The 19,835-nt window shown below is 35.5% G+C and overlaps 1 protein-coding gene across 1 annotated transcript in view; it reads left to right on the top strand.

Annotated features, from left to right (window-relative positions):
* Positions 1 to 19,835, top strand: part of SNTG1 (syntrophin gamma 1) — a 306,725-nt gene that overhangs the window by 240,950 nt on the left and 45,940 nt on the right. The window contains exon 12 of the mRNA XM_005152553.3: positions 5,129 to 5,167. Coding sequence (XP_005152610.1) covers positions 5,129 to 5,167 — 39 coding nt within the window. The remainder of the gene's footprint in view (positions 1 to 5,128; positions 5,168 to 19,835) is intronic.

Raw genomic sequence — 19,835 nt, 5'->3', positions numbered from 1 at the left:
CATACACTCTTGGATAGCAAAATATCACATTACCACAATTTATCTGTCACACTCAGCAAACAAAAAACTAGCAAGGACAGAAAATAAGAGTAACCAACTAAAATTCCAAATGTTACTTATATGCTCTTTCTTACTCATTCATTAATATAAGATTATCACAGCATGAATTTATGTTTTTTTCCAAAGTGCACCAAATAGTAATGAACTTGCTACCTGTTTGCGGTCACTTAACATGCCAGTGGCAGGAACTGCATTAAAAAGAAAAGGTTAAGAAGCCTTTATAGTAAAAATTTGTGAAATCCAGCTACTTGGCTAACACAGATAAAATAATAAAGAGTTCCTTTATAGTTTGAAAACTTACGATAAGGAAGGAGACCTGCAAATTTACGTGTCAACTACAGGCTGCAAGAAAATGATAGATCAAATAATATGTGAAAATGTGGGAGAGTCTGATCTACTCTGTAAGTCAAAATACGGAACAGGAACTGCCAGCTTATTCCAAATAATGCTTTTCAGTCCTGGCTGTTCCTATAGGTTCTCTGAGGGAATAGCCTCTGTTAAGCAGTAATACCTACTGTATTATTGCTTCTTGCAGAAGAGCAGTTGTAATACCTGAGACTCACACTCATTAATCTAATGTGATCTTTCACAGTATCACATTACAACTGTGAGCGTCTCGTTTACAGTACATTATTTTAAGGAGATACAATTAAAGCAAGCTTGAGACACAGAGTTTTCAGACATATGACTGCTTCTATTTAAATTCTTAAGAATTTAAAAAAACTAGAATCAGTGCCCTTATGTTTAGATCATACTGCCCTTGAGAGTCCTTACGGTGGTATATGCTCACTGAAAGCCACATTTTCTCATCATCTCATGAGGATCCCGTGATTACATTGGAATAGCAAATTTCATTAAAATAAATAGGTAAAAAAGGTCAAACAAACTCTTAATAAATAGCAATTTTGAGATTACACTTTTAAATCATTTTATGGAAACTGAAAATAGTTATCACAATGTTATTTGCTCAAAGAAGGTCTGAAATATTATCTCTCAGAGGAGTGAACAATTCAGTTAAGTTTCAACTGAATGTCAACGTTTAAAAACCCATTTTTGTGAGCTTAATCAGCTGTGTTGCAGAACTGAATTGGTGCATTCTTGATGTCTCACGTCATATTGTCCCGTTTTCCAGTATTCTCCATGGCTATGATGTCCTAATATATTTGGCCAGGTGAATTTTTGAAACATATCTAGTCATGTATGTTCATACACTTATCACAGTTAGATATAGAATCATAGAACCAACTAGTTTGAAAAAGACCATCAAGTCCAATCTTTACCCCAGGACTGCCAAGTCCATCACTAAACCATGTCAAAATCAGGCATGTTATCATGTCAAAAACATTTCAAAACCATGTCAAAATTCTTTTATGATAGTTTCCACTAAAATATATTCTTCCATTATTAGTCTCAGGTCAACATCACTTGCCCATGTCAGATACAAATTATTACAGAGACCTTATTTTCAGTGCCTACTTCCTCCTTCCACATTCAGGTGATTACCAAATACCAAACTACTTTCTCCATGGTGTTCCAGAATGTTGTTTTTTTTTTCCTATTCTGCATTCACAAAAGATCAACCAGAATAGAATTTCACCCCTCAGAGCCTGTTTTTTGAACACAAAGTAGAAGCAGGTAGTTCTTGTTAGATGCAGTTCAGCTTCCATCATGCTTCTTGTGTCCTTGCCTTTAGAACAAAACCAATTTGTTTACTAACTTCTTTTGTCTCATTTTGTGCCACTCCTGATTTTTATTGCTCGGATAAATCCATCTTTCTAAAGAATATTCACAGAGCATCTGCCTTTCTCTCTTACTGTAGCATCTGTCAGATTGTTAAAGGTTATGTGTATATATATGCTTGCAAAGTATCATATTGGTGTTCTCTGATGAAAACAAACATTATCCATATGCATTAGTTACATAACATTGTGTGCTGTAATTGTGCTTAATGAATAAGAGTATTACAATGAGTTTAGTAACAGTATGGAAGACTGAAGGAACATTTCTCCTTTAGCTAAATTATCAAGTAACAGAAGATGTATTTTTCTCTTTCTAGTTGTGAAAATATTTTCTCTTTAGATTTTTATTCTTAAGGATTGGTGGATCTAGATCATTTGTAGATTAAATTTTACGCTGTTTTGTAACATGCTGGGAAGAACAATGCTGGCTAGTGTTTTTCTTTCTGTATTCTCAGACACTGTATCTCATAATCGTGAAGATCAGTGACTTCTGCTCCCTTATTTTAGAACTTTCTTGTGGGTTTTTTTATGCAATGTCCAGTGTTAATGCATATAAATGATAAACATTTACAATCTTCCTAAAACTAATCACACTTAATGTTTTTCAGTTCCAGATAGAACTGAACACCTGCAATGCAGTTTGCAAACTATACTGCAATTAAAAATAATGGATTTCAAGAAATTATCACCATATTACCTTAAAAAGAAACATGATTAGTTTAACTCACCAAAGTAGCAACAGTTAGAACAATGAAAGTGTTTTGACCATGCTTAAAAAAAAAAAAAAACAGCTGGAAATCTGAAAAATGAGAAAATTAAGTTTGCATTATGCATTTAAACATTTCCCAGGAACATTTAAAAGGACACTGGGCTCCTACTGTACTTTTTTTTTCTGTTAAAAATTTTAATCTTGATACATGAAGTAAACAAAACCTCTACCAAAGTATTTAATATGTAACTCTAACTTGCCACTAAAAAGATGCTTCCGGTATTTCATATGGTATAGTAAATATTCCTTAATAATGCAATATTTCATGGTACTGGCTGCAGTCTTTGCTTAAACTAGAATACCCAGTTTTGACAATTATTTTAATAGCACCTACTAACACAAACAGATATTTGTCATGCTGCAGTATTTCATGTCGGATTTAGGAATGAATCCCCAAAGTGTTAAAATATTTTTCTGACAAAAAACTTGTGGTTTGCCTGCTCCTTTTCTTTTAAGAACTCACATAAGGTAATTGTTACCTTCTGAAGTGTTGATTGATTTTAATATTTTGTCCACCGAGTATCCTAGCTCCTCCAGTGTTTCCCCTTAAGTTACATATACTGAAGTTGATGTGCATGCGAGAAGGGAGAAATGTTGTTCAGATGCTTTTTATTCAGGGTACGTTTGAAAACCAACTGAAAATGCTTGGCTGTATGTTCTTGTCAGTGAAAATTATCCATTGATAGTGAAATTGTGAAATGTCAGTGACAGACTTAGAGACTCACTCAGTATTTGCATGAAGAATGCAGAGAGTTTATCACTGTAGCAATGTCTACAAAACACGGTGCACGGAGTTGTTTAGAAATTATGTTCTAAACACTAGAGGAAATTCAGTGCTGATTCTTCTTTTCATCTGAAAAGATGCCATACCTTTGATTGAAACAGTGTAAATGCTAGACTAGTTTCAGGGCTTTCAGGGCTGTACAAGTGATTCATAGTTGACAATGCTTTTACGTTGTGGTTTACTCATTTACCCATGGAATCATAGAATAACTAGGGTTGGAAAGGACCTCAAGATCATCTAGTTCCAACCCCCCTATCATGGGCAGGGACACCTCACACTAAACTATGGCACCCAAGACTCTGTCCAACCTGGCCTTGAACACCATCAGTGGTGGAGCATTCACAACTTCCTTGGGCAATCCATTCCAGTGCCTCACCACCCTCACAGTAAAGAACTTCTTTCTTATATGTAACCTGAACTTCCTCTGTGTAAGTTTTAACCCATTACCCCTTGTCCTATCGCTACAGTCCCTAATGAAGAGTCCCTCACCAGCATCCTCATAGGCCCCCTTCAGATACTGGAAGGCTGCTATGAGGTCTCGATGTAGCCTTCTCCAAGCTGAACAGACACAACTTTCTCAGCCTGTCTTTATACAGGAGCTCCAGCCCCCTCATCATCCTCGTGGCCCTCCTCTGGACTTGTTCCAACAGTTCCATGTCCTTTTTATGTTGAGGACACCAGAACTGTACACAGTACTCCAAGTGAAGTCTCACGAGCACAGTAGAGGGGCAGGATCACCTCCTGTGACCTGCTGGTCAAGCTCCTTTTGATGCAGCCCAGGATACAGTTGGCTTTCTGGGCTGCAAGCGCACACTGCTGGTTCATGTTCATTTTCTCATCAACCACCACCCCCAAGTCCTTCTCTGCAGGACTGCTCTGAATAAAATAATAGTTACAAAAAGAAATGTGAAAAGTTAACATAAGAGAGCAAAAAGTAAATTCTAGGTATTAAGTGTCTGTTATAAATGCACATGGATTTGCTAGGCTTGCTCCAAAGCTTTCAGAGAGTATGGTTAAAATAAAGAACATTTTTGTTTTATTAATGGCAAGAATGGGTACGTTCCACACTTAATTCTGCTTGAATTGGACACTTCTGTGTCAGAAAGCTGGCAATGTTTATTTAGCTGGTGTCAGTGATCTAAAGGGCTAAATACAAACTCCTGATCAATCAGATGTCCCATGGTGTTTTTTTACCAAGGGGTATTCATGAATGTTTAAAGAAAAAAAAATACTGGAATAATTATCAAAACTGATTTTGCACACTTGATTTTCACCTAGGAAAAGAAGGGTAGAGTAAGGGATGTTTCAAAAGGTATTTCTGCCCAATTTTCCCTAACTTTTTCAGGAAAGGAATTTGCATAAAGCTTGATGAGTTTGATAGATGACAGTAAGTTGTTCTGAGTTACTTATTTAATTAAATACTCCAATTTAAGTTACGGCTTCCAGCACCCTTCCAACACTAACAATTCTGTGATTCTTATCAGATAACAGCAAAACATGTGGTATTATAGAAGTCATAAATAATTTTGTGTGTATCCTCTTTTCCAGTATTCTGAACAGCGGAATGAAATACATAGTGACCAAAATGTCCCATTATGCACATGAGCTTGTCAAAAGTTTCTAACCTCTTTAATGAAAATTTTCTTCTTTTTTTTTTAATACATAATTAGGAAGGAAGTATCTAGTATATGTCTCTAAAATCAAATAGTGCTTATATTTGTTCAGTTTTTTATCTAATGACTGAGTATTAATCTATTTCTTTATTCATTTTTATAGATAAAAAAAATCAACAGGAATTTTCCGGTAAACCAGCAGGTAAGAAAAAGAAAATTGGATTTTGTTTTATTTATAATTCTCATTTCAACTGCATTTAATTGTGTTGTACCTGTGCATTATTCTAGCTCAAGAATTCTCAGTAAATTTTCCTTAGGGAGTACCTTGCTGCCTCAAAATAGGTAACTTTTTCTGAAGTCAAAGTGAACTGGAGTGTTTGCTAAAAATAAGATCCTACCTAATCTTTTAAAATTAGCCTGTTCAATGCATGTATGTACATACATATATGTATATATAATTTTTCTTCAGATTGCATGTTACTCATTTTACTATAAAAGGGGGAATGGGATTGTTATGCTTTATGGAATTATCCATTAATGTTCTAAAAAGTCATGAGCTCTGTTGTCCAAATGAAGGCATAAAAAAGTATTTGCACAGGGTTATGAAGCAGGCTAGGAGCAAAATTTGGGGAAAACTAAATCAACTGACAGTCTTAAAGTTCTTTCATTGGCAGTCTCATATTATATGGTTGGTTAATGTCTTTCTCACACTTAGATATTAGTATCAAAATCAAAAATATCAAATATATGGTACATATTGTATATCAAATCTAATATATATATATATAGTGTATATATAGTGTATATGTAGTATCAAATACCTATCAAAATTTGTATCAAAAATGCATGTGAACCCTTTGATTTTACACCTTTGTTTATGTAAACAGAATTTTCCATAGAATTTTCCATCATCAGTGGCAACATTTCAGGTTAATCGTTTACTGCTGTCTTCATCCAGTTATGCTAAAAGAAAAAAGGCATACTTAAATTCACTTAACAAATACCCATGGGTTTCTTTATGAGCACTAGTAGGGCAATTGAAGGTTATCTTCACTTATAATTTAAATATATGTATGCATGTGTGTTCATGCACATATATATAGCTAAATTAAATTTATATGTATATATATGTATCTCTCTATATATGTAGATTTTAATTAATTGTTAAATATAACAGGGTGAAGGCAGTTGTCAAACTAGTCAACAAGCCAATCCATTTAGTTAGAATTCCTTTATAAATATATTCTTGATTTGGAGAAGCAAATATCAGCACAGACATAAATATTAGCAATACAATAAGGAAACAAATGAATCCTCATATGTGTGGAAGCTACTGTAGCACTGGCAGTGTTATCCAAATGTCTCAGTGTTGCAATAGGTTAAAAAGAGAAGAGAGAAAGTTATTAGGAAACTTTTTGAATGCATGTAATATAGCATCTTGTCTTTAAGACAGTAATTATGAATGTAGGTCTGTCTGCAAAATTATTAGAAAAATAAGACATTTACTGAAAATTAAATATTCAAAGATCATGAGTGTTGCTAAGAAAGTGATATGGAGAGCATGAAATAATTTCTGAGAATGGTATTAATATATTTAATAGCAGTGGAAAGATGATGCAAAAAAATGCTGGAAGAGGACCACAAAAACAACATACTGAGACAACATACTGTTGAAGAAGATTGTGAGAGAACAGGGAAATAAAGTTTCCCCTTTCTGAGCTGACAGTAATGAAGAAAACAACTAGACAGTGGCAGAAAAATTTAGAAAATCTGATGTGTTTTCTATACTGGTATTTCTGCACAGGCTACACGTAGTACTATAAGAGAATATAATCATGTTGAGGAGAAAATAAAATCAATTGGTACTGAAAACATAATGTGCATTTTAAATATGCACTAAAAAGAATACTACATTATAGACAATATTTCCATAATTCCAGACAAAAAAACAATAAAGACCTCATAGCAGAGAGGCATAAAGTCTAGAATATTTCAAGGTTTCAGCTAGAGGCTTCTCTATTTGATCAGCAAAGGGAAAGGAAACTCATGTTTTCTTTTCTTGGAACTCGTCACTGCTGTTCAGCTGTTATGCTGATTACAGCAAATGTCATCTCCCACAAGAGCCACTGTTAAGCAGTTGAGTTCTGAAAGGTGGCATCAGCTTCCCTACTAAACCCTTTCCAAATGACAAGAAAATACACCCTTCCTCAATAAACTGTAGTGGTGCATTGAGGACAAGCGCTGCCCATTCCTTTTCAATTCCCAGTCTTCATATTAGCCATCATGAGTTTGTGAATTTCACCTGATCTCAGGTGAAAATTGACTTGATAGCATCTAAGGAAATCAGTGTTATATAGTCTTTCTTACAAAATCTTCTGATCCTTCTCAGGGCAGGAAACCAAACATATTGCCTCCAGTTACTAAAGATTTTACTACACACTGTGACCAGCATTTGCTGCTTGGGTTATATTGAGATTTGACATTTACTGATTACCATGCTAGGAGGATGAATTGGTTACATCTGGTTTAGGTGTGCAGTGGAATTGAAAGTTTAGATCTAAATCTCATTCTTGCCTTCAGTTTACCTCCTGTCCCTACATGTGCAAGTAGCTACAATGTTTCTAAATTGCCTAGGGAAAGTAGTACCTTTCTGATTGCACTCTAAGCTTCCTTTACTCAAAGGGCTAGCAGTGCAAAGCAGATTCAGTACCTGTCAAACCCAAGGAGCTGATTTTCCATATTGGCTGTGTTCACATATATATTCACAGATGCAGCAAATAACAGCCTTTCATTTCTGTACTACACAAACAAATGCTGAGTCTCAAGGTTTCACATGAAACAGAGATTAGAATATCTGGGCAGAGCAGTGTATTTAAAACTTTATTTTCCCACACTGTATGCTTTACCACTATTAAGTTGAATACAAAGGCACTTCACCTTTAATCAGTGTTGGATTCATAAAAAAAGGATAATGGGGAAGAATGCTATAATCCTTGAAGTTGAACACTGTTCTCTTCGGTCTGCTACAAGCCTGAGCATTTTTTGAAAGATTTGCCTTGTCTCTGCAGAAGATAAGATGTTATTCTTAAATAATTTTAATTTTTTAGGAGGAGACTTTCCCTCTAGAATTTTCCAGCATTTATAGAAAAAGAATTGTTAGCTTACCTGTTCACAGTTAACAGTTTATAGTGGGAATTATATGAGAATGAGACGGGGTCTGTTTTCCTCTCTACAATTTTGTTTAACTCAGTTTTAAAAAAATATCATGGCACAATGAACTGATGCCACATTAAGGCAAGTAAATGGCATATAATTGTGCATGTGAGACTCCACAGCACTTGATTGTCATGAATCCCAGTGTTTTTCAGGCATATTTACGTCTTGATGACATTCACAAATACACACGGATATGCCCATTTTCTCTTGCTTTCAATATAGTTCAATAAGAGCAACTACATGCAGCTGTACCAGACCAACAATGCAATATCACCTCATATTTTGGCTTACTAGACTACAGTTCAGCTTGATTAAACTTACACAGAACAATCTAATTTAAAGTCACTTCTAAAACTTCAGCTTAGTGAGTTTACTTAATAAAACCTAACTTGTAAACAATGTATAAAGGTGAATACATGCAAATGTCAGAGTGGCTGGCTTACCTGTCACTCAAGCCACTATCTTTTGTTGCATCTCTAAACGTGTAAAAAAGTGAATTGCATTGGTCAGGTGGACTGATAGGACCACGCCTGTTCTAAACACCTGTATGAAACATCACCACTTTTTTTAATTGCAAGATAATAAGTTTCAAGATGACATTGCTATTGTATTAATATTTTTAAATTGGAATGATTGTTATACTAAAGCTGACAAGTAATCAAAATAAATCAAGTAATTCTGCACATACATTAAGGGCAGAGTTTTGTTCCCTCTCCTGACGTGTATTTTGTTGTGTTGTTGGGGGTTTTTTTGTGGGTTTGGGTTGGGATTTTTGTCATAGGTTGAGCAGTATCAGTCATTTTTCTCCTTCTTGTAGCTGGTGCAGTGCTGTGTTTTGACTTCTGGGATGGGAACAGTTGCTTGATAGCGAGCATGTCTTGAGGGTGTTTTTGTTCAGGGCCTTTTCTGAGCACGTGTTCTGCCAGGGAGGAGGGGAGGCTGGGAGGAAGCAGAGACAGGACACCTGACCCAGGCTAGCCAATGAGGTATTCCATACCATAGCACGTGATGCCCAGGATGCAACTGGGAGAGGGAGCTGGAAGGGTGGATCTCTGGAGGGGAATGGAGGAGGAAGAACGCGGTGCTTGGCCAGGCAGGGTGGAGTGAGTTATGGGTTGGTGGCTGGTGGGGTGTTGTATTCTTTTCGCTTGTTATTGGCTTTATCATTATTATTTGTAGTAGTAATGGCAGTAGTGATTTGTGTTGTGCCTTAGCAATTAAACCGTTCTTATCTCAACCCGTGGGGGCTACATTCTTTGGATTCTCCTTCCTAACTCTCCGGGACTTGGGGGAGCAAGGGGGTAGTGAGTGAGAGTACTGTGAGGATTTGATTTAAACCACGACAATTTTTTTACTATTTTTCCCTCTTGAAATTTGCATGACTGTTGATTTTTTTTATTTTTTATTTTTTAACATGCCTTTACCATAGACCTTCAGAGTAGCCATTCTGCAGCTCTTGACCAACAATTATTGAACTTTCAGGTCCTATGGTACATCTGCTCTATCACCATCTGTTGTCACAATAAGGATTTGATCAGGTTTATCTTGAAGGAAATTCTCTATAATTAAGCTTCTATTGTTAAATGTTTATAGAAGCACACAGGGGGAGCTGAATTCTTGCTGTTAAATTAAGCAGAATTGCACAACAGGGTGTAAATTGTGCTGTGATAATTCCCCACGTTGTATTATCAGCCATCTATAGCACTCGACATGGATTATTACTCCATAACATAAGCCCCTAAAAGGCTTTTAATACTATATTGAGCTTTCTGTAAAATAAAAGGAATATATATATATATATAAATATATAAATATGTTTCTTTGGTTGACACAAAGACATTTCACTAAACAGTTTCTTAATTATTTTTGATGCTTCTGAGACACTCTCTATTATAAAAAAAAAAACTATGCTTCCTATAGCCAAAAACGTATTTTTCTTCCCTTTGCATTGTAGACCAGAATAGCTTTTGAACTTCAGGATATAAAAATCTTGGAACTGCAATACACACCATAGGTTGTTAGAAATTTTAGACTGAGGAAACCATGTTGACGTTTGAGAGGAAGGTCAGACTGCTTCCTGAAGATAGTGGATTACCTGAGGAGCTAGATGACATTCATGTTCTGAGTCACTGGATGCAGTTATTAGATAGCCATGATTATGTCCTAGGGCTGCATTCCCTGTAGTTCATGAAAGGATGGAAGTAATTTGGACACCCACTGGAAATTCAGATGATAGAAAAAAATGATTAGATCAAGTTCTTATTTAAATCTCAAATTAAAAGTCTCAAGCTGTGTATCAAATAATTTCTACAGGTCCAACAAATTCAATTTTGCCTCAAGTATGGAGTTCATCCTCATTTGCATATTATTCTCATTTAACTTCTGTTATATTTTTCTCATACTGACTCATTAGTATAGGAAGTATTAGTTATCTATTTCTTGTCTCTGCAATATTAATGTCACTACCTAAAAATTGCTTTCAGTTAAGGTATGTTTCGCCTGACCAAATTTAAAGACCACATCCTTGTAGATCTGTGGCCAAATTTTAGTCAATACAGGGATGAATGTTTTGTATTCTTCACTAAAGATCTGAATAGGGCAGTGGAATTAGGAGGGTCTGAAAGCTTTGCTTCTACTGTAGACATTTAAAATTTAGTAAAATGAACAGACATTTCCCATACCATGTTACTAAGTGGAATACCAAAGTGATAAAAGGATAAACAAATGTTACTCATTTTCTCATTCTGGAAGAAGTGTTACTAGGTATTGTACATATTTTAGTGACCTTTCAAGGGTAGATTACAAGCAGGATTTAGTAATCTGTGGGGAACTGGTGGGATGCCTAGCTGTTACCCATCTGGTTCCTGAAGAATGGAGAAACATCAGGATAAGATCTAAAACAGCTGGTGTGTAGTTCTACCTTGTGCATCTCACATGGACAAATCTGATAGCCCTTCCCTCTTTGTGATTTAGGGATCTGAGTTCAAAGCTCATAATGCTTCCACAAAGACTGTAATAAATTGATGGAATTTTTTGCACTAAATAACTAGCTAGCTGGATAGATATTTAGACAAGACAGATAAGTAGATAAATACACATACTTTATGAAAGAATATGTTTATGCCTATTTTTGGATGACAGTCATAGCTATATTCAACCAGCATGTGGACAGCTTGATCTAGTGCTTTCCAGATTAGGGTGCTCTTACCAGATCTTTTGTCTAGCTTTAGGCTCCTCTCAGGTTTTAAATCAGGCTCTTTCTGATCCCATAGGTCTTGTGTGTCTTCCAACAGGAGCTGTATGCCTTGGATTTTATCTTGATAGTTAGGTTAGAAGATGAAAGATATAAGTTTGACATACTGAAATTGAAAGTGCTGTAATTGCTAGGTTGCCATAATAAGGGCTTTCCCTTCACTTGCTGCTTTTTGCAACAATGTGATCATAACATTCTGTCATAAACTTGACCCTGCCTGTAGACGCACAGGATTGTTCCAGACAAGACACCACCTCCCCCTCCCCCCACCCCCCACCAGATTTAGACAGAGGAATCATTGCTTCCTGATTTGTCATAAAGCTTAATATGGACAAAATTTAACAAATACAGCTCTTCCCAGAAGCATAATTCTGTATCTGTGATGAGGTCAGACAAGGAGAAATCACTGAATTTAAATGGCAGTTGAAGGTATTGATTTTGTTACATCATTTTATCCCTGTGCTCTGTTCATATGCATGACATAATTAAATTTGGATCTGATATTTTGCCACTTAGCAAAAAACTTAAGACATGTACTGTGAATAGGACACTTAAAGGGGTACTTGTTGTTTAAAAGCCAGAATTTGGAGTGGAGTTGGATATTTACAATGTGGAAACATAAGTAACATTTTTTTTTTATTTTTTTATTCCAATAGAATAAATTCTTGCATCCTTTTTATGTATTTTATTGTTGGACAGGATTTTTAGCTACTGTCCAAACAGACTAGCAAAGCAGGAGGACAGGGAATAAAAGCATCCTTGTTTAGAAATAGATGCCTTGAATGATGCGTATGTCCTATATCACTCTGCTCTGACAAGTTCCTGAAAAGTGGTAATAAAGAGAAGAAATAAGAAAAGGAGAGAAATTGAATCACCATGTCCACAAAATCTAGAGGTCATGTTTTTGGTTTGGGGTTTTTTTTAGTAGGTTTTTTTTTGGGGGGGGGGGGAGGGGAGGCGGGCAGGGGGGTGGTGTTTTTTTTTCTTACCGGTTGTACTTAGAAAGATTAGGTATGGAAGACTTTGTCATTTCCTCACCTTAAATCCAGAACCATTAATATCCATGGCTTACCAGATAAGCATTTGTTCTGTCTCGTTATTTTGGGATTTTTATTGAAGGCTGAGGCTAGAAATAAAAATACTGCAACATTGCAGTTATTTATTATAATGTCTCTTTTATTGCATCAAGTGAATGTAAAAGTTCCTAAGAATGACATTAATTTAGTAGGTTAGAATGGAGGTGTTCAGCAAGCCTATACACACAGCATTCCTTGGGGAATTGTGTCATCTAAATAAATTAATTGGAATCAATGAAGCATGTACTTTAACTGCAGATCTTCTATTGAAGAGGCATATGGGACTCAAAAGGCTAAAAGAAAGTATTTTTAATTACAGCTTACATCAAGAGGAGTACTGAATAGGTATTTCATTTTTTTCTCATTCAATTGTTTTACATCTATGCAGGTGATTGGTGCTTCTTATTATACCCTGTGAAAAGGAAAAATATTTAGTTTCTTGAAGTTCTAGTAACAGTGACTAAACACAATTCTGTGGACCATAGATAAGGATCTTTTCCCTTTCATCACAGTAATTGTCCATGGTACCGATGATACAGTTGATACCTTAATTTCAGAAAATAGTTGATGTATGAAATAATGTAGTTTATGGGTTACCTACAAGTGAAGAAGAAAAAACAAAAACAAAACCCAAGAAATATTAATCGCTGAAAATTTCTGAAGAAAATCCGACAATAAAATTAATGGAAAAATATTAAAAAATGTAGTTAACTGCAAATGCAGAAACGTCTGTTAGAAAATCGTAGTATGAGGACACATTTTTTTTGACCTTTTAAACAGTTACATTTCCTGGAAGGAACACTGTTAAATGCTCAGTATCTGTTATATTTTGTGCACATTAGAGAACTTTTGCATTCAGTCTTACTGTTTTGGGAAACAAGTTATTAATACATCATAATTTATGACACAGCAAATAGAATTTTAACAGCAGCAAATAGGTAAACTATTCTCAGGAACTGAAAACTTTAACAATATTTATTTATTTATTTATTAAATAATAAATGTTTTCCTTGTTGGAGTACCTCTCAGTAATGCTGGGTTTAGAACTAGAAAAAATGTACATATTTACTCACAAAGAATGGTTCTGGAAAATGGTGCAGCCCTGAGAGGTCAAAAGGCCTTATCATGGGTTGAGCATGTTTTGAGGGTGTTTTTGTTCAAGGTTTTTTCCAGCCAGGTGGAGGAGGGGAGGCCGGGAGGAAGGAGAGACAGGACACCTGACCCAGGCTAGCCAATGAGGTATTCCATACCATAGCACGTGATGCCCAGGATGCATACTGGGAAAGGGAGGGCTAGAGGGGTGGAGCTCTAGAGGAAAATGGAGGAGGGAGCACGCGGTGCTCGGCCAGGCAGGGTGGAGTGAGTTATGGGTCGGTGGCTGGTGGGCTGTTGTATTCTTTTCGCTTGTTATTGGCTGTATCATTATTATTGTGTTATGCCTTAGCTATTAAACCGTTCTTATCTCAATCCGTGGAGGCTACATTCTTTGGATTTTCCTTCCTAACTCTCCGGGAGTTGGGGGACTTGGTTTAAACCATGACAGGCCTGAAGCAGTATATAGGCAATGCTGTGGCCAGGAACTTCTGACCATGGTCTAGACAGACGTCCAGCTTCTTTCGCTAAAACATATCTTTACCTGATAGATCTGGTAGTGTGTAGGTGCTGAGTGTCCAGAGTCATTCAATCCAACTGGCATGCTGAGAGTACCCTGAAGTTCAGCAGGATTAAGATGCAACAGTTTGCATCTTCTAACTACTTTCTTTAAATATGCAGCTAGAAGTCATGCTACTCCACATGATTTGTTTAAAAACCTACTGTTTATGATACTTGCTTAATAGAAGAAATAGTCATTAGTCGCTCCAACATATTGCTCCTATAAGCCTGCCCTCACAGTGGTAGGTGAGATAATATGGCGTCCTCTCCTTCCCCTCCTGTAGAAGCAGGCTGCCATTCAAAATCAACCCCAGACAGTGGGAAAGCAGAGTATGCGAATAGGATCCAGACCTCTGAGAATATGCAAAAAGGCCTTGAAGAAAAGATCTCTCTTTGAAAGGAGAGACTTTCAGCTAGATATTAATTATGAGTTTACATTGATTGGTTGTTTAATAATGTTCCTGTAGGCCATTATCCGCTCTTCACAGGGCCTTGAACTATTCCGTCAGGACCTCTCCCTCAGCCATACAGATGGCACCCACAGCAGATTTTTCATGTTGCCTTCCATGTGGGTGAAGGAGCCTGCGTGTCCCTCTGTAGAACCACTTAGTACGTAAGTGGCAATTGTGTTCTCTGAGAGCCCTGAGAAAACCTGAAGAACACTGATAATCAGGTTAGACAGAAAATAATTGTTTCTCAGTGTAAGCAGCAAAAGATGTTTTCCAAATATATATAGTAATATATTTGGAGTAGCTATTTCAAATTATAGCTATTATCATCCATTTATAAATATTGTCACTTAAATGACTAAGAATGGAACCTAAAAATTTGGCTCCCTAACAATTGTCACCCAGAATTATTCCCTAGAATTCTGACGTTGGTTTCAGTATTTAAATATAATATTTTAAGTCTAATCAGGCTTTGGTATGCTTACATATATATTTGCACTTCTAATTTTTTAATAGTTCAAACTGAAATCTCACAAAGGTATAAAAAGGTTTTGAAGTCAGAACTTGTGAATTCATTTTTACCAAAAAAGGGATTTCTGACAGATGTTTACTTTGCTGTGCAAGCAGCAACACCAGAGATTTAAAAGCCAGCTTTATGCATGCACTATTTGCAGTTTTATTCTGGCTTTGTGAACACTTTGAAGTGTAAACATCTAATTCTATAGAAATGCAATTCTAATGTTATGCAAACGCAAAACATGTGTTACTAAAATTAATTTCAAACAAGTCTAACCTATTACCCATCATCTGTATTTTCTGTATACTTAGTCATTTGGGGTTTTTCCTCTTTTATTGTTATCTTCCCCTTTGGATAGAGCTCAGTAAGCAGATATTTAGTGGGCTTTCAGGATATGAGCAAAGCCACTACGTGAGTACTGTGATCTCACAGAGACAGATAGCTTAAACTGCACTAGTCCTATCCAAGCTGCTTACCAGTCCTTTCCTGAGAAACAGAAATGGAAATCAAAGAAACATCTGGAATCAGTCATTGAAATCTAATTGAAAACTACTCCTGAGGTGAGTTAAGAATGATAATACATGTTTCTGTAAGTGCTTTGCTCACATTGGTGCCTGAGGAGGATAATTATGTCAGTTGTTTGCACAGTGGCACCATCAAAAGTTGAAAGACACTGTCTAGTGACTTATAATACTCTCATTTTTTCCTTAATTCAGCATGTTTCAGTAGTCTAACCTGAGGTGACAAAGATGAATGTGTCACACTGTTCATCAGAAAGGAAAAACCACGCCCTCCAGCTGGATTATCTGAAATATATTTTTGTTCAACCCATTTATATTTTAGAGCCTAAGAAATATATTACATTTATATTGTGTACATTTATAAAAGCAGGAAAAAAGTCATTAAACAAAAGATAAATCCTAAATACAGTCAAGCTACTAGGCTTTAGAATAGATGATGTTTACTTTCTTGCCACCCAAGTGTTGAGCTTCTGTATTGCACTGTTATCTGTTTAAACCCTGAAAAACTTCAGAATTTTTATCCTGGATTAAAATTTACAGCCCTCCTTGTGCCTGCTTGTAAATTCAGTAGGTGAAAAATGAACAGACAGGAATTCAAATATGGCCATATTGCAAAGATTTTTTTTTCCAATAAAAACCAAAACTGAACAAAACAAACCCAACAAAACAGAATCCTACTGGTTGTAGTTACACAACAGAAAAAGTAGAGGGAATAATGACTTTGATATACAGTCATTTTAGTCAGGATGTGTGTGATACCTGCCCATTATCAAAGAGTTTGCTGAAAGTTAATCTGTTGAATGCCAAAGAAAGTCTGAATATTCTCATGTAGGCTGTAAAATGCCTGTGATGGCAGTGAGACTGAGTGTTCTCAGTAATAAACCTGGTAGCCAAATGAATTTAGCACATCCCACGGATGTGCTAAATTGTTCTGAAGGTAAGTTATGTGGCAAGTAGAAAAGAGAAATCTCTACAAGAAGAAGGGAAGCTTATTAAGTGAGGAATGCAGATTGTTCCAGATAATACAGGATGTATTTGTTCATTATCTTCCTACCATAGTTATTAACCAGGAAAACATTGACCCAATCCCATGTAAAATGGACTCATCTCTTGTGCGATTCAGCAGGTTTACTACTGCTTCACTACTTTTTTTTTTTTTAACTACCTAGCCAATATTCTGCAAGCCGAGACTAGCATGAGATATGTTTGTACTGTTTCATTACTCAGAGTACTGCATACAGTTCTGGTGTCCCCAGCATAAGGACATGGAGGTCCACTAGGATGATAAGGGGGATAGAGCACCTCCCATACAAAGGCAGGCTAAGAAAATTGGGGCTGTTCAGCCAGGGGAAACTTTTAATGTTGTCACTTTGACAAAGGCACATAGTTGCCCAATAAATGTTCAAACTGACTTTGTCTTTAGGAGAATTTATTCAAATGAGCAGGTACTTAGAAGCCTTAAATAAGTAAAATGAGTAATTTGTGATAAACTGTAGCTGTTAATGTGTAATGCTGGATGGAAGACTGAACAGATGAGGAAAAATGTTGCTCTGGATTAGTAGATTATAACAAGAAGATTGCAAAAAAAATGGAAAAGCAAAACACAGATCTTTACCTGTTTAGAAAGCTGTCCTGTATCCACAAGTAGCCATCACTTTTCAAATCTGTGAAGAAAGTGAAGGCACGAAGCAGTCGATATAGTCCTGATTTCTAACAAGATCTGGTAGATTTCACCAGTCAGGTGTTTTCTCATGTGATGATGTTGGATGTGATGTAAACTGTAATGCAGGTTTTTCAAACAGTGTCATTAATGTTGGAGAGTTATCTGCAGAGGTACAGGCAAGTTTTGTTACCCTAAACAACTGTTTGCACTCTGATTATGATATTGTGTGCTAAGAAAGCAAGTGTACCCTGTATTAAGTCTTTGATATCAGTTTTCAGTTATCTGAAGCATGAAAAACTCATCTTCTATAACTAAGAAGTATTTTCTGTTTTCCCTGGTATTCTTTAAGACCCTGAAATATTTCCTTATTTTTGAGTGACTGTTTAAAAAACAGAACAGGACAAAAGCAAATGAAAAACTTATACTTAGCCTTGGTCTGGCAGCAAGATGACAGCATGAGTTGTTTCCCAGAGGGAAATTAATCTACATGTGATACAATAAATGTGTAATTTTATATCTCCTATAATAATTTTATAATCTCCAATAATAAATGAAATGCTTAGATATTGAATAAACTATTACAGATAGGTGGGTCAAAAATACAAAAATCATCATTGTCAGTGAAAACCCTAAACACATAGGATAGAAAGAGAAAATAAACCAGAGGAAAGCTGCAAGACAAAACTGTTTTGCAAGCTGGTTTTATATATTCATAATTTTTCTTTTTCCCCAAATCACAGAATGGTTGAGGCAATAAGAAACCTCTGGAGATGATTTTGCCCAACACCTCTGGTCAAGCAAGATCACCTAGAGAGGATTGTGCAGGACAATGTCAATCCATAACTTAAACAAAAATATCAAATTTCTAAATTTTGCAGTTTAGATGTAAAAGCAGAAGGGGATATGTCCCAAAGTTGTTCCTCTGCTATTAATAATTTCATTACATTGTTTTCTAGAAAATGCTGACCATTACTGATGTTTATTTTTCACAAAACATAATGAAACAAGCGAGGCTTTAAATTATTTATATCTAATCTGAAATATATGTAAAATAACCTTTCATAGCCATTTGCCTTCTGTTTCTCTGAGATTATTTTTCGCATGGATACTGTCTTGGTTTAGCGGAATTTGTGAAGATAGAAAACAATTCACAAGAATTAAAAAAAAAACTTGTATTATCAGATTATAGATACAGTACAGAAACATTTTTCTAACATTCACTCAAAAGTATGTATAATTAGTTCTGCTGTTGACTTTGAAAAAACTTCTCAGCATAAAAATCCTTTTATAAACAGAACTGGTTTTGCCAGTGATTGCATTGCAATCACACTTTTAGTTGGTTTTAGTGTGATTTTATTATTTTTCTGCTAACAATTGACTGTAATGAATTTTGAGACTATAATACAGAGAAAATAATATTAAAAACAGGGTAGTTAGCATTATCTTAGTTTCTCATCCCTCATAATTTTTCCCCTGTGCTGTCTGACATACTCAGTTGCCTTCAGGCTCCATGTTTATCCTGTTGCCCTACAGCTCTGTTTCTCATGAGTATGAATATGAGATTTCCAAGATAAAAAGCTGTCAGTGCATCCATTCTGATCTTTGATTCACTCACTCATTTAATGTCAGATACATCATATGTTTCATTTTGGGTAAATTTTCTTGTATTTTTATCTTACTGTTCCTCTTAAAATATAATAAAATTTGTATAAAAACTTTGGAGAAGCCTCTGTGAAAATCAAGGCTATTTAAATCATTTTAGCAATCTGTGAGAAAGATATTAAATATGGGAATTTATGGCAATTTATCTTGCTTGATTAGGATGTCTCTGTACCTACTAAATTAGAAGATTATGAATTTTTGACTGAAGAAAGTATCCTTTTTCATTTATCATTTAGATATAGGGTTTTTTAAACTGTACAAGATTTAACTCATAAACTGTAACTTATTTAATCTTTGTTACTGAATCAGCAGCCACTAAATTAACTAATTTGTGTCACCATTTGATTTTGCTGCTTCAGGTAAGTTAGAAACCAGGACTGCAAGAAGTATTTTTTAAGTGGAATGCTATCAGAAGTAAAATCTGTTTTCCCAACCACCACCACCTTTGTGGGTAATGGTCAGCAGTTTATAAGGACTCATATAAACTTTTTTAAGATTAAAAACCTAAACTGTTTTTTAAACTTACAAAGGGGCATGCTATGCATAGTTGTGATTCACATTTCTTTTCATTCATCATAAATATGCAGTTTTAAACATTTCAGATAGAATCTCATGACACTTGATATTTTGGGCCAGGTCCACATGTTCCAAAACTCACAAGTTTTGGAAACTTGTGCAATTTCATCTTCATCCACTATTGCAATACATAACTTACACGTGAAATTTGGAAAGTTAACATCACTTTCCAAAGAAATAATTTCCTTTATGTTGTTCATAGTCAAAGCTTTTTTGGAAGTCAAAATATTTACCAGTAACTTAAATATCTAAAGAATGTGGTCTCTATTTTGAATCTTAAGTGA

The sequence above is a fragment of the Melopsittacus undulatus genome, chromosome 1 (assembly GCF_012275295.1).
Source record: "Melopsittacus undulatus isolate bMelUnd1 chromosome 1, bMelUnd1.mat.Z, whole genome shotgun sequence".
NCBI lineage: Eukaryota > Metazoa > Chordata > Aves > Psittaciformes > Psittaculidae > Melopsittacus > Melopsittacus undulatus.
This window is presented reverse-complemented; position numbering and strand designations above follow the sequence as displayed.